Below are 15604 nucleotides of genomic sequence, written 5' to 3'. Positions count from 1 at the left end.
TGCTGATGCTGTTACAGTTGCTAGAATCATTGCTGCTCAAGATCAGCGATGTACTAGTAAAATTGAGGTTCCAGTCAATTCGGTCGTCTTTAAGATATCACAGGATTTGGTGGTGTTCCCCCCCCTCCCCGTCCCACTTTATTTTTCCAGAATTTGTGATGGATAAATATCTCTGGGTGAGCTGACTGCTCTGTACTGTGCTTAAAAACACTAGCACAGATTGTGTCTCTGGTATGTGTGTGTTTTATAATCTTGTATTACAATAAAATCCATTTGCAACCCTTTAACCATTATTTCAATGTTTGGTATTCAGGATACATGAAGAGATAGTTAGCTCTCCTAACTTTGGACAAGTTAGGATCTAAAGGCCCTTGTTTTTCCAAAAGTATAAATTGTGCCTCAGTGTGCCCCATTATTTTTAGGAGACTGTTGGTTGAAGATTTAAGTTGGATAAACCTGAACCTTAAAATAAAGTGTCTATATTGATCTTAATGGGGTGAATTGATTGCTTTAGGATTTATCTTTAGGGAAGCAAAATTATGTTTCCCTCACATCATTTAAATCTTGTGACATGTAGTATATTTGCTTCTGTTTCTGTCACTCTTCTTGAAATTCATGACCTTCAAATGCTTTCCTTGTCCTAATATATATTGTATTTTTGCCATTGCCCCCCAACCAAATGAAATTTAAAAAAACTCATAATTGCCATCTTGCCTCAGTATTACTAATTCTAGTGTGACCTGTTTCTTATCTCCTGTCTGAGTTTATTAAGTTAAATATAAATGCCACCATAAATAATGCTAGCAGTTGTAACAATATAATTCAGAATAGTTATGAATTGTAGGAGCAGAGAATGGAAAAGCTCCTTGATGCCAATAAGTTTCAGGAGAAATTCATGGTGAACCTATTAGTGCTTCTCAGAAATAAATACCATTGTGTTCAGTCAGGCAATGTAAAGCTGCAATCCATTTTTGCCTGGCTATAAACCATAAAAATATAGTGAGACTTATTTTTGACTAAACATTAATAAAATTATACAATGTAGATAATTCACAATAATGTTTGGAAAATAAATTGCACTACATATTTGCCATCAGTAAGTGATGGAATTAACTTAATTCTCTAATCTGGACAGGTACTAGCATATATAAACACTGCTTTTATGACAAAAATGTTAAAGTAATATATCAATCAATATGGTTTTTGACTATTATAAAATAAGTGTTTAGCAAATAACTCAGCTGCTGAGTTCCAAAAAATGCTGTATTAGTTTGTCAAGCTTAAGTAGCACAGAGTGATTTTGTTTGTTTGGAAATATTGTAGATATTGATGGTAGGTTGGATTCCTGGAATTCTCAGCTGTTCCTGAATTGAATCTGATGTTGTTCATTGAGGTTGGGATTGGCTTATGTGGTGTTGTATACAGCCTTCACATTTCTCTGTTAATATCCAATTTGTGCAATAACATATTATGAAACTGTTCGAAAGGCATAAATAATTATGGTTTCAGACTAAATTGTTGTTGTGCTTCTTGTTTAGTCTAACTCTTGCATGGTTTAATTTGTGAAGATTTAGTTTGATTTTTGTGGAACCCTGTTCTTGATCAAATTTTGGCTGGATCATTGAAAACCTGGACGCTTTTGTGACCAAAAGCTCATCGCCCCAAAATGGAGGAGCTTTTGGTCACAAAGATTCAGACTTGAGTGATTGTGTGTGTGTGTGTGTGTGTGTGTGTGTATCCATCCTAGTTTTAAATTTCTTGTGAATGCTGCTCTAAGATCATAATACCCTATATAACTATACTAGTGGTATTGGGTAGTGGAAACAAGTAATATAATTGTCTGCTTGGTTATTGGGAGGCAACAAAAAGAGCATCACTGATAAGTGAATTCTGTTATGCAAAAGTGAATGTAAACCAGGAAAGCTGAAGAGAATTTAATGGATATGAGGCAATGGAAATCATTGGCAAAGGACCATGGGATGATAGGTTATACAGTCCATGAACTTTAGCAGGTAGAATAGGGAGTTGAAATTTTGTTAGGAGAGAAAAGCAGCCTTGGAAGTATAAAGAATACATTGTGGACTTGGTTACTTCTGAAGATGAGGGGACGGATACTTCATCTTGAAAATCCAAGTAGATAATTTCTCTAGCTTACTCTGCTGTTTAGGTATGTTTTGCTTATTTTTTGTAGTTCTAGAACCTTCCATATTTGGGCTAAAGTTCAGGGTACTTTCTGCACTGAAAGAAATGAAATTGCCCCAGGGAACATATAAAGGTTACCACATTAGAGGCATTTCCTGTTGTTGCAAACTGATACTATGACATTTGCTGATATGTTGATAAACATAATAAAGATAAGTTCCAGTTATTTCTGTGACAGAACTGAATGATTTCATAAATCTGTATATAATGAAAGGTAACATACTTGAGAGTCTCTAGCCCAATATAAATGATTTTGAATAACAAGCCATTGTTTCATTGCCCAAAAACAAGAATTTGGATTTTTCAGTTGGATATTGAGAGGCTAATACTTTTACATGTTATTAATGAGAAATATCTCTAGTGTATAAGAGACATCATTTTTGACAATCACAGAGCTGAAGAAACAACAGAAAATTTCATTACTCTGTTACAAAAGGGTTAATTCATATGTCAATTTAAAGTTAATTCTTGAATCCACAGAGTACCATAAACCAAGAATGGGTATACTATAAAAAAGGTTCTGTAAGAACATCTAATTTGGTAATTCAACAAGCAAGTCAAGATATATACTTCAAATTCATAATGATTACATTTTCCTTTAAAGTGAAATAGTTTGTTCCATGGTTCATATTCAAGAATCTAATTCACTGGATGTAGCTTTCCCCCCAGATTTATCACTTTTGCACTAGTTGTCTAGAAACCAGTTCATGGAGGATGCCAAAACATAATTTCCTATAGGCAACCAGGGTAAATTGCCGTAGACACTAAAATACAAGTATCCTGCAATGACATTTATGGAGTATGGCTGAATTGCAGTCACCTGTATGGCTAACCTAGAGTATCACTGTGTTATGTAGAAATAGCTTGGATGAGGTCTTAAACTTGATGGAACATGGAGTCATGTTAGCCAACAGTTTTTATTTCTAAAGAGAAACTAAAATGCCATAGGATATGTAAAATACAAACTAATATTAAGCTATATTTTATCATCTTGAGAAATTATTTTCTGTTAAATGTAAGCATGGACAAGAATGTTATAATCTGAAAGTTATAATTGAATCCATGACTTTCAAAAAGTAGTTTCGGTTTCTGTAAATAGAGAGTTTTTATTACTAGTCTGGTAGGTTGCTTTAATTTTCCTGAATACTATGAAAACACAAAACTCTTAGCTGCTTGATTATTCTAATACTGTATAGTTTTAAAACTTGGCTCAACATTGTATGTTAATTTAATAGGAGTTATAGGAGTTTCAAAATTGGGGAAATGTGTAAGGTTTGCATATAATTGCTGATAACCTATTCTTTACTCATATTTCAGGCAAGAGGTTGGATATTATGGCAAATCTTATTTTACTAGCCATAGTATAATACTGCATATATTAGATCAATCTTTGTCTTTGATAGAGAAAAATTACAACCCTATTAAACTTAGAAAGAGCATATAGCTTGGGAAAATCATACAGGTATTGTTGATTGTAGTTCTGAACCAATAATTTACAGGGCACATAAAGCAACATGAGAATATGGAGCTAATAACATATATAACTCCAAAGGACATTGTACATTGACAATCTTAGAAATTTCAGATGCAGTCGTATAGGCCATTTGTATTTCATTACTATTTGGCTAAATTCTATTCTGAATCATTTCTCCAGCAATTTAAATCACTAAAACTAGCTCCTAACCTACATAGTCTTTATGTTCGTATATTCTGACAATTCGTGCAAATGGATGTTTTAGGGGTGTCTTTAGCTCCAAATTGGTGACATGGATTCAGATTTGCTATAAAGAATTTAGCAGAGAAGAATTACTGTCTTCTCCAAAAATCTAAACCTATTACATTTAGAGTCTATGATAGACTCTCAACTGTTCTTTTTTTCTAAATGTAACTTTTTGTTGACCAACATTCCTATGTTCTGTTCCTTACATGTTTAATTTTGGGGCCGTAAATTCTTTGATATGGATTTTCTACCTTCTTTTTTGATGCCTTCTAATGTCTATTTGCTGGTATTTTTTATATTTGATCCCTTTTATAGTTTATTAATAATAGTACATTTAATGTGAGAAACTTGTTTTGGTTCAAGAGGAGGATTACACCTGGACAGCCATTTGTCTGAAATGGTGTAGGGTTCCTGCCTGAGCAGGGGGTTGGACTCGATGACTTCCAAGGTCCCTTCCAACATCATCATCATCATTATTATTATTATTATTATTATATTATTATTATTATTATTATTATTATTATTATTATTATTATTATTATTTATCTTTTCGGACTTAATTTCTGGCTACTCCAGCATCTATCAACATTGTGAACAAAACTTGCAGTTATATTAGGTAGGAAAACAGAATTTTCTAATGAAAAAAGGATTTAAAATGCAGATATTTTTAAATCTTACGAGTCCAAAAGAATATTTATGATATAGTAATCATTCAAATTCTTGTAATTTAAGATTAATTTTGTAATATTTCAGATGTAGAATAGAAGTAAGAAGTATGTATGACTTTAATTCCAATTGCCTTATGATTTATTTTACAATTAAGATGCCAAGAGCAGGTCATTTCTGATATTTTAAAAGGGACAGGTAAATTCAGGTGTTTGGTTTTGGTTATCCTGAATGTAATTAGGAAAAAGTCCTGAAAGTTATTCCTATAAATGTCAATTTGAGATATCCTGTATCAGAAGAGGGAAAATAAAGATTTCAACTTTAAGCTTAGGTAGAAAAGAATCCCTAAAAATAAACTTTAACATGATTCATGTACGTATCCACATATTTTTACAATGAACAATCTTGGCTCATCACATCTAAAAATATGATCAGTTTATCCATTTCAATAAGTGCTAAAAATGTTAGAACCCTTTTCCCTGAAAGTGCTAACAACTTGATTAAAAAGGTAAATTTGGAAATAATTTTGTTCATATGATAAAACGTTCAGAAAAGCTCAGTTTTGATATAGCACATATCCGTTAAATTCTGTTATATGAAATGCAGAAATGGTTTAAAAAGATTCACCTATAAATTTATGGATAAGTAAGAAAAGGGCTGATATTTTAGCATCTTGAGCTATTAAAATATATTGGCTACTTTTGCCCATCATCACTGTATTATCTTTAGCACACTAAGTCCAGCTTATGTGTATCTCCCGTATACATGTCCTCCCTCCTTCCTATAAAGTTATCAGAAGTGTTTTTATTCCACTTTTGAACATTAGAGGTTGAGTTTTGTCAGAACTCAATGTACTACTTAATTTTAACTATGATTCAGTTTAAACAATTCTATCTTCAACATTTGAGATAATGAAGCTGGCTTGTGATTTATTATGCCATCTGAATGATGTCTTGTTAACACTCAAATGTAATTACTGTTGGCAATGAGTTACTTGGCTGATAAACCTTCAGTTTATCCCAGAATGGCTTGTCTGTTCAAGGTTTCTGCACCGAGGCAGGATCTTTCACACCCAAACATGGCTTGTAGGTTAATCATGTCATCTATGTTACTGCCAAATATGGTGCACACACTTTTCCTGCTATAACTAAGCTCCATTCACTTGCTATTTGAGCTTTCCATGTACCTTATTCAGTAGGAAAGTTGGCAGCAATTCTAGGAACTGTATTTTCATTTACAGTTTGTTTTCTGCTGTATGATATCTTCATACATTTTTTGTGATGCATTGAAAATATTCTTTGGGCTTCTGTAGATCTTGAAGCTTGTGATGTGTGTCACAGTGCCCTGAGTCATCTCTGTAGAGTCTACCTTTTACTCAGAAGTGTAGCTCATAAGACTTCCCAGTAAGTGTGCTTATTGTTTCAAAACAGGCTGCTATCTTAAGCACATTTGGAAGTAACTTCTGTTAAAATCCAAGAGGTGAATTCAGATTTATAAACTTTTTTTAAAGAAAGATTTCTTTTACCTAGTCGTTCCTATTTTATTTTATGTATTTGTGATATTATTTTTGAGTTTCTGATAAGAACAGGTTTAGGAATGACTTCCTTATATTATATTTGAGTTCCATGTAATTTAATAATTATGCAATTGATTTTTTGATTCCCCCCCCCCACCCAATAATGAGGCTGATACATCTGCTTTATTGTTATGGGTTCAATTGAAGGTGAGTAATTTAGGCCCTTTCAGAAAAAAAATACTGTGACATATAAACTTGATTTAAATATTGTAAAGTAATTATATACACTTTTAATAAATTTGTATACGATTTCCTGTATAAAAGCATCTCAAACAGTTTACAAACTATATGCTATCTCTTATTGACAGGTTGCAATATATTTGAAATTATTAAACAGTAGGGAGTAAAACAGTTGTGGAGCATGGAATGAACTTTTCCTTAAAGAAGGAGATATTTCTCATCATTTATTGTTTAAAATAAAAGGTACAGTATATGAAAGCTTTCAAGCTGAGAATGATCTGTGTACCTTTTTGACATAAATTATAATCCTTAGCTTAAAAAAAAAAAAAACCCAAAGACTGTTTGGCATCCTTCCTCATGAGATCATATGCCCTTAAAATGTTCTGCAAGGATTTTGCTTATTTTAATTTTTCAAGGTGTTTCTGAAACGCACGTTTAGGACTGCAATTGCATGACCTTTTGGGGCTTTTCCTCACCTCCAGTGGATTGCAGTAGGTTCCCAGATACATAATTCTCTTGCCAGGAAGTAACTACGCCATGTGGGGGGGGGGCTGCTTTTCTGGCTAATTAGGGCAGTCCTAGAGTAGAAAGACTTGGCTTGATCCAGACCTTGATTTATCTAAGGGAAAGGTTCACAGTTTATTCCAGTGGCCTTTGGCTACAGTCTCAAGCCTGGAGAATATATAGTCCTTCTTTTAACTGCCCAATATTATAGCACAGCTGTTTCCTGTTGGTAGGGCCATTCATTTTGGCCACGTATTTTCCTTAACTATATGAAAGTGTCTGATCTGGCACTGAGCCTCTTCTGAGAAAGATACTGAATGCTTTGTGGTTGGCACAAAAGGACGCAGGACCTGCTAGGGCCTTGTGGCCAAACCAAGAAGCCCTTTTTGCTTGTTACCCTGAAGATGGAGAAAGATACGAAATGTGATTCAAGCACCACTTGGGATTGGGGGGGTGGGTTGGAGGGCTTTTGACCCAGCTGGCTGTAAGAGTCACCACGCAAGAGAGATCACGGCTGCAGTGAGTGGCTATGGCATTCTGCCAGCACTGTGAACCCTGTTGTTGCTGGGTCTCCCTTTGCAGGTTATTTCTAGCCCCTGTTCCTGGAAGGAGAGCCAGTTCTTCACCGAGGTATTTTTGGAGACTCTCGCCTTCTCTTTCTTGCTTTGTTTGGGCATAATCAGCCCATTGCATCCCGGAGAACCTAGCAACACCGCCTGGCTTCTCATTGGCTCCTCAGCAGCTCTGATTCTCCAATGAGAAGCTTGTTGCCATGGCAGAGATAGCATTGCACAGAAGCAAATGAAGAGGCGGGGATTGAATTTGCTGCCTGGTGGAAATCTGCAGGGCAGAATAGGGACCAGGCAGAGGGTTAATGCGTAGCCTGTGGCCTGGAAGCAGAGTGCAGGCTTGGCCCAATGCCAGTGACGTACAATGCCAGGGTGGGCTGACAGACTGAAACTCCCCTAGGTAACCCTGCATACATGGCAGTTTGGTTCCTTGGCTAGTATTTCCTCTGCTGCAAAGTGTCTGTAACATGCTTCTCTTTCCTTACCCCTCCTCAGTCTCCTTTTCATGTAAGCTCTCCTCTCTTCCTCCCTTCCCTCCCCCCCCCCATCTACTCTGAACAGCAAGAGTGTTCTGACAAGAGACATATGCAGCCTCAAAAAGCTTGTTGTGCATTCTCCTTGTGTAGGAGCCATGCAATTGTGCTAGCTATACAGTTCCATCAGAAGCCATTGCAGCAACAGAGCTGGCAATGTTGATATGTATAGAACTCACCGGCAGCCATGAAAGTCTAAAATTTTAAATTTTTACTGGTATGCAGTGCAGTTTTTCAGCTTGTGCTGGCATCAAATTCTTATCTCTTTAGATGTGATTTGTTTAATGCAGCTGTTTTTAAACCAATCACTCTTTTACACTAGTGTATCTTTGTTCATTGATAAATGGAACACATTCCAAAATAAATCTAATTTGCTAATTATCAGGTTGTTTGCATCCACTTCCTTCTGGGTTTATATTGTGGCCCTAGCATAGGTGTAATTTTTAATTATCAATAGTTAGTGTTGGGTTATAGAACAAGTCTTAGTCAGGAGTCAGGATACTCAATAGAACTGTTCTGATAAACTGCATATTTTTCATAGATTCATGTACAAGGAACTCAAATGATAAGCAGCTAGAGATAGAGAAATTGCCGACTAAAGAAGAAAGATAGAAAATGTGTTTTTGTTTCCAGTTGAGAGTACCATGAATTATCTGGGCAAAAATCCAAATGACCACTAGATGGCAACTGAGGCTTTTCTGTATCATTCTTCTGCTATCCAGTGGTCATTTGGATGTAGCTATGATGTAGTAACTTTTGTTTTTGCAAGAAAAGTAATGTAATCTTCCAACTTAAAGGAAGGGGTTTTCTTTTCCATTTTTTCTTATCTCAGTAATTGACCAGATTACGTTGAGAAAATGTACAAAAATAAGGCTTTTTAAAAATACTTTTTGATGAGCACATGCCTTTGGCTTTCCAAGTTTTTGTCCCCAATGCTTCAAAACTTGGTGGAGATCAACATATGAAAAGGTAGAAAGCAAATAGAGACCTCCAGAAATGACAACTGCACTCATTTTGATTACATGTTTGGAATTCAATAGGCATCTGGGAAAATTGTGTGGTATTTGCATACAGCTTCAAGTTCTTAGTCAAGTTCATCATATTGGCAGCTCAGATTGTATAAAATGCAAGTTTGATCTAGAAAGCATCTCTGAAACCATTTAGATGGCAAAATAATGTTAGTTCAAATAAACATGAGGTTCCATCCTAGTATCTTTCTTAACAGCTATTCCTTACTGTTCAGGTGGAGCTTTTACAGTGCAGTATATATATTATCTCAGTGATTCCAGATGACTTAGAAACCATTCCTCCAATCACTAGCAGAAGATGTGGCAAGTACTTGGGCATAGCAAAAATATGGACGACACAATTTTGAAAGCTGTCAGGAAAAACACAGTACCTTCTCAAGACTTACAGAAATGCCTTAAGGGACCCAGAAGTTAAGGGAAAAAATACTGCAAAAAAGAAGCCAAAAAGTCTTCATTCCTTCCAGGAATATAACTCTGATCTTTTTCATTGGAAGTTCTCTAGACGGCTCTTTTCCCAATAGGCGAGCGTGCTTCAGATACTTAAGAGTGGCACTGAGTATTAACTACAGAAATTATTTCATTTTTCTTTGGTCTCTTTAGAGAATATATCAACATGTACTTTAATTTGCTTAGCATTGGTAAGACCTTATTTGAGGTTCTGAATGCTAGATTTTGAAAAATAAACGTGTTAATGTACTAGAAGAAATTAATAGAGGATAGAGAAGCAATGATATGAGGGACAATCAGGTGTCATTGGGATAGGAAAAACTGCAGGACTTTCTTTCAATATTCAGATGCCGGGGGGGGGGACATAATTTACCCCATGCATTAAAGGTTGGATAGAAAATAAATTGTATTTGGTTTAACAGGGTTAAAACAACATCAAGCATCATCACATCTTTAATGCCCATTAATAATGATATAATTTTATTGGCTTATTCTTCATCTTTCTAAGAAAGAGGTTTAATAGGCACCTGGTGTTGATGTTAAAATTGTAGCAGGTTGCCAGAGGCAAGAAACTAAATTTCAAGGAATCCCTTCCAGATTTAGAATTGGATGTTTTATTATCACCAACGTTAGATTTGAACTAAATTTCACATTCTAACTCTTTCAGATGTATACACAATGCCTCTCTTGTGATACCGAAATATAAAGATAAGGGCACATTTGCCTTCTCCCAATGAGCTCTGCCCTGGAGAATTCCCACAAGCTTGGTCTTTCTTATATGTCTTAGATTAATTTCTTAGGAATGGTGGTGGTGTTGGACTATAGAATGGAGCCAATTTATTGAAGAGCAGAAAAATGAGAGATCAGACAATTCCAGGAAGATAATATAATTTGGCCTACAGCTCCATTCTTTTTTCTTTTTGCTATTTATAAAGTTTCTTTTCAGTTTTACCTCCCTTTAAGAAGGTGCTAAGAAAGACTATGTTTGGGAATTGTGTTTCACCAATGCTGTGGCCAGCAAACTTTACTTTGGAAATGTTCAAGACACAGCCTCTGTCATTTCTATGTGCCAGACCAACGGTTCTCAATCTGTGGGTCACGACCACTTTGGGGGTCGAATGACCCTTTCACAGGGGTCACCTAAGACCATCGTAAATATATATTTCCGATGGTCTTAGGAACTGAGACACCGCTCCCCTATCCCAGGGCTTTTCAATCGGGATACCGATCAAACATTCCAATACCCACATGCTGGGAAACCGATCCGGGCACCACAGCAGAAGCCGCAAACTGTGGGGGATCCCTGCCACCGGCGGCAGAGCCGGCTACAATGGAGCGCTAGCCAGCTGCTTCAACCAGGCGTCAGCGGTCTCCTCGGGATGCCCCGCCCATTGGTGATGTTGCCGCACCACGTTCCGTGATGCCAGGGAATCCCCGCCGGAGCAGGCCAGCTGCTCTAACCAGGCGACGGCAGGCCATCCTAAGGTGCACCGGAGTCCTGCACACCATCTGGTAGGCTGCCGTCAGCTGTTCTTCCTGCGTGGCATTTCTGGCAGCTGGCTGCATGCTTCGGCGGCCGGCTGCGTGGGTTCCTTCCGTCATAGGAATGTCGAGCCCATGGGGCTTGACAGCCACAATGGTGCCGCACACTCAGTAGCCACCTCTCAAGCACCACCACCCCGCCTGACACTCATTGGCCATTATGCGCTTGCCTGTCAGGCGCAGCACGGTCTCATTGGGCCGTGGCGGCACCTCGAGGCGATCGCCGGCTCCTCAGCTCAGGATCTACGTCCCGCGATTGGTTTGCTCCCTCACCCCACAGAAAGGGCATGGCTCTTATGCAGGCTTGCCCCCTCGCGGGGCTCCTGATTGGCCCTGCGCCTGGGTGCCCCACCCCCTGAGAAGTGTGGCCAGGAAGTCCCTTTCCTGGGGAACCGCGCAATCCCGGCGTTATTGTAGGCCTCGTTGGCCGGAAGGCCACAACGAAGTCCCGGCTCCCGGGAAGGCGATCAGCTCGTTCCTCTCCCATCACCCGCTCTGCCCGGCTCGAGCCTGCCTGGAGCAGCATTGGTACTTCCAAAGGTGGCCGCTTCAAGGTCACACGGGCAGCCCTCGGCCACTCCCCTTCTCTCCGCATCTCGAAATCGATCCCCGATAGGAGAGAGGGAGAGAGGGAGAAAGAGGAAGGGAGAGAGAAGGAGAGAGAGAGAGAGAAAGGGAGAGAGAAAGAGGGAGGGAGAGAGAGGGGGGGAGAGGGAGAGAGAAAGAAAGGGGGAGAGAGATTAAATTAGTAACATGGTTCTTAAGCAAAATTACAGTTATGAAGTAGCAACGAAAATAATTTTATGGTTGGGGGTGACCACAACATGAGGAACTGTATTAAAGGGTCACGACGTTAGGAAGGTTGAGAACCACTGTGCCAGACTGTTCTTCAGAAGTTAGGTTATACATAAATTGGTAACAATAGTATGTCTTTACCAAAACATATACATTACAGTTTAATAAGGCCTTACGTCTTTGCAGATATTTTACACTAATTATTTGAATAGTGTTTTTACTGATCAGTCATTAAAATTTAGGGCTGGAGAAGTCGAACAATTCCTTAAGAGCAGCATTTGTCTTTTCATGGATAGTAAAACTACCAACCCTGTTTTTATGGGAGGCAAAAGAACTGGTGTGACCAATCAGATTAAACTTGTAGTTGCTGGAAAACTTTCTGGGTTTTGGCGAAGTTGCAGGGTTTGTGCATTTGGATGCAGCAGTTTGCTGCAAAATAATTGTGCAAAAGTGAGTGTACCACAAATGCTCACTGTCTTGTTTAACCATGGTTTATTGAATAAAACATAAGCTGAACTTGCTCAATACATTGTCAAAATACATTGAAACAGCATGCTTTAATTTGGCAGAAAATAAGTGATTATATTTATATACGTCTCCTAAAATCCTGTGGCCCGGGCCTTTTCCAACAAGTGAATACCATTGGGAAAACTCACAGAGGCAAGTGGCAGCCTAGAGGAAGCATTTGTTAGAGGAGTTGAGAATTGGCACATTTCAATCCTCTCCTTAGTGGCTTCTCTGGGCTGCATTTAGAAATCTTTTGTCAGCTGTTCCTCTGATCAGTTTCCACTTGGCCATGGCATGCAACCAGCTGTTTGCTTTGATCCAGGCAAAAGAGCATTCCAAGCCCACTGACCTTCCATAGCCTTTGCAATGACAGCTGTGTAGCACTGCTTTCTGGGTTAGCTCACTGTGGCTTTAAGACTCACTCAGGGGCACAACCTGGGTGAGTACTGTCCAAAAAGCCTGGCTGTCAACTCAGTGGATTGTATGTGGTTGAATAGAAGTGGTCTTTCTCTATGGTGATCCTCTCCATCGCCAAGATCTATCTTGTACAATGCTGCTGACATTGCAGACACATTGGGCCCGGCAAGAGCCTTCCTGTTTTCTGCCTTCCACTTGCTATAACAGAAAAATGGTCACAGGTAAGACCTGTTTCTGGTAGCAGAAGGATTCTGCGTAGCCATTTAATAATATCCTTCTCCTAAGTGGTCAATATGGAGATGGTGGATGAAGTACACAGTTGTTTATGATCATAGGGCAAAAAGACAGTGGATTATTTAGAAAAGGAAAAGGCATTTTGTCCTACAGTTGAAATAGATGGGAGAGGAAGTTGTAATGTGAAAATATTTTTAAGCCATATAAAAGAGCAATGTGAGAAACGGGAAGCATTCTGAGGAGGAAAGTCTAGCTCAGGAGTGTCAAACTCGCAACGTCACGTGACGTGCGGAATGTATCGTGACTTTTTTTCCGTTGCCAGCAATGGTGTGGGCACGGTTTCGGCATGACGCATCTGGCCCACAGGCCGGCAGTTTGACACCCCTGGTCTAGCTGAAATGTTAGTTTATTTATTTGATTTATATCCTGCCTTTCTACTCTGACAAGTACTCAAGATAGTTAAGAGAAATTAAAAATATAGAGAGGAAGTTTAAAACATAGATTAAAATTAACAGTAAAATTGATATTAAAAATTATTTAATAGTTAAAATCTAGGTTAGGATGCCTTTTTATTCTTGAAGATGAAGTGACCTAGTTTCTTGAAATGCAAGGAATAGATTGTCTTCAGTGTAATGAGAATGAAAATCTTATGAACCATAACAGTACATCTTTAGGGTTTACATGCCTAAGTTAAGAGTAACGTGGCTGAGTTTGAATGAATTTCTAAGACTCAACATGATGAATTCTACACCAATGCATCATAAAGATCATGCATATAATTATTGTTATAGCAGAGGAATATTCCATATATGGAAGTTTTTGAATCTTATCACAGTTGCAGAATTTTATTTAGACTGAATGAACAGTGAACTTTATGAGAGTTGCATATTATATTGCTGGTTATCTTTGTCACTTATCTGATGGAAACCTGTTTGATCTGCTTAGTTAAGGTGATCTGAGTTAAGGTAGTTGCAGTATTTTCTTAAAAATGTTATTGTATAAATAATTTCTTAGAGGAAAAGTGTTGTAAAGAAACAAAATCTTTGTTTAAATGCAAGAGCTCACATCCTCCTTTCAAGGTATGGAAAGATACTTTGTTTTACTAAAGGAAAAGAAGGGAAACATTTGAGTAACTTTTATTTTACAAACACAAAAAGCCCTTAAACCGTTATAGGGCTACGAGACATAGGCTTCAACATGCAAGATAATGCATGTGGAATATGAAACTCAAGAAGCCATTTGCAGTTGCGTTTAATAGCAGAACATTTGTTGAGCTGGACCTAAAAATAAAATACTTCTAGGTCTAAATTATTCTTAGATTTATTAATTTCATATTCAAGCCCTGGTTTGCTAGATAGAATCCAAGATACAGAAGTCTTAATAAACAGTACAGGTGCATCCAGATTGTGTTTCTGAGAATTCACTTGTGACTATCCTTTTTTTTTTTAAGTAAAAGTGTGAAAGATGAAGGGAGTGAGGTATCAGTGGGGAGAAAACAAGAGTACAATCCATGGGGGTGATGCAACTCATAACTGGTAGAGAGACAATGCCTCCATAAAATTTAAAGGTTTTGATCATCAGTTATTTAAGTTATAGAATCTGTACTGTTTGGAATGCCATATTCCATAGTACATAATAAAGCCAATCATGGATGGTCATAGATGTACCATCAATAGCAATTAATAAAAAATAACTTTATTAAGATATATTCATCCTGGAGGATCAAAATATTATTTACATTTTAGCTTATTGTTGGAAAAGACTTGCAATTAACCCTAGGATTGGACTGAATTATAAATCATTTTCTGCATTATGTTTAGTAAAGACTGTGTTGTCATCTACTTAACTGTACTTTTAGTTGAGAAAAGAAGTTGGCTGTCTTAGTTAAGCAAACTCTTCTGAGTTGGAATCAGGCTTTCTCTGCCTGACCAGAATTGTGAACTCAAGTTGTCTGCACAGGGCAGAAGCGCAGTATCAAAGCCCTGCTGCTAAGTATGCAGCTGTAGCTAGCCTAACATTATAGAGATGCTGTCCTGCTAAGAATTGCAGGTAGCTGGGCTGGACTTGCCAAGACAGAACTGGATTTTGTGCTTCAGTGGAACAGAGCTAGGAATAGAAACGGCTAGCTCTTTAACATGTTCGCTACTGTATCCCATTCCAGCCACTCTTAAAACATCCCTTCCACATCTAAGAATAGCACTTAGTACTTGGAGTGTTGCTGGGGCACCATCCTTAGTAATAATAAATTCTATTTATTTATTTATCAAAGTTAACTGGCCACCGATCTTACAAGGAATGATTCTGAGTGGCGAACAGCAAAAAAGTATAACAAAATAAACACAACAAACAGTCACATTTTAAACGTTTTTTTAAAATAGCACACAAAGAGATTTGACCAGTAACAGAGCTATCTCAAGATCGAACCTCATAAAATTGCATTTTATATGCAAAGTGAACAGTTGCGCAGATCTAAATTATCTGTTTTGAGGAAAAGCAAAAAAAAAAAAAAATTCAATGGAAAGAAATCACAAACGTAACTAAGAGATAGCCTAGAACTTCGGTGCTAATTTTGAAGGCTCCCTTAATATTAGTTTAGTGCTGAGTGGGTTCTGCTGTTCCCTTGGTATCATATTATGTTAATATGGCATCTTGAGAAACATGGGAGCATTTGATTCAAATCCTTG

The 15604-nt window shown here is 37.7% G+C and overlaps 1 protein-coding gene across 2 annotated transcripts in view; it reads left to right on the top strand.

Moving 5' to 3' along the window:
• DYRK1B (dual specificity tyrosine phosphorylation regulated kinase 1B) overlaps window positions 1–15604 on the top strand; it is a 33264-nt gene that overhangs the window by 875 nt on the left and 16785 nt on the right. Inside the window, exon 1 of one of the 2 annotated variants that reach the window (XM_039325531.1) lies at window positions 12698–12907. The exons of the other annotated variant lie outside the window; for it this stretch is intronic. Coding sequence (XP_039181465.1) covers window positions 12820–12907 — 88 coding nt within the window. The 5' untranslated portion in view covers window positions 12698–12819. Of the gene's footprint in view, window positions 1–12697; window positions 12908–15604 lie in introns of those variants that run through there. 2 annotated transcript variants of the gene reach the window in all.

The sequence above is a fragment of the Crotalus tigris genome, unplaced genomic scaffold, assembly GCF_016545835.1.
Source record: "Crotalus tigris isolate CLP2741 ecotype Arizona unplaced genomic scaffold, ASM1654583v1 scf7180000024338.4412243, whole genome shotgun sequence".
Taxonomy (NCBI): Eukaryota; Metazoa; Chordata; class Lepidosauria; order Squamata; family Viperidae; genus Crotalus; species Crotalus tigris.
The sequence above is the reverse complement of the archived record's forward strand: the minus strand, read 5'-3'. Positions and strand labels throughout refer to the sequence as shown.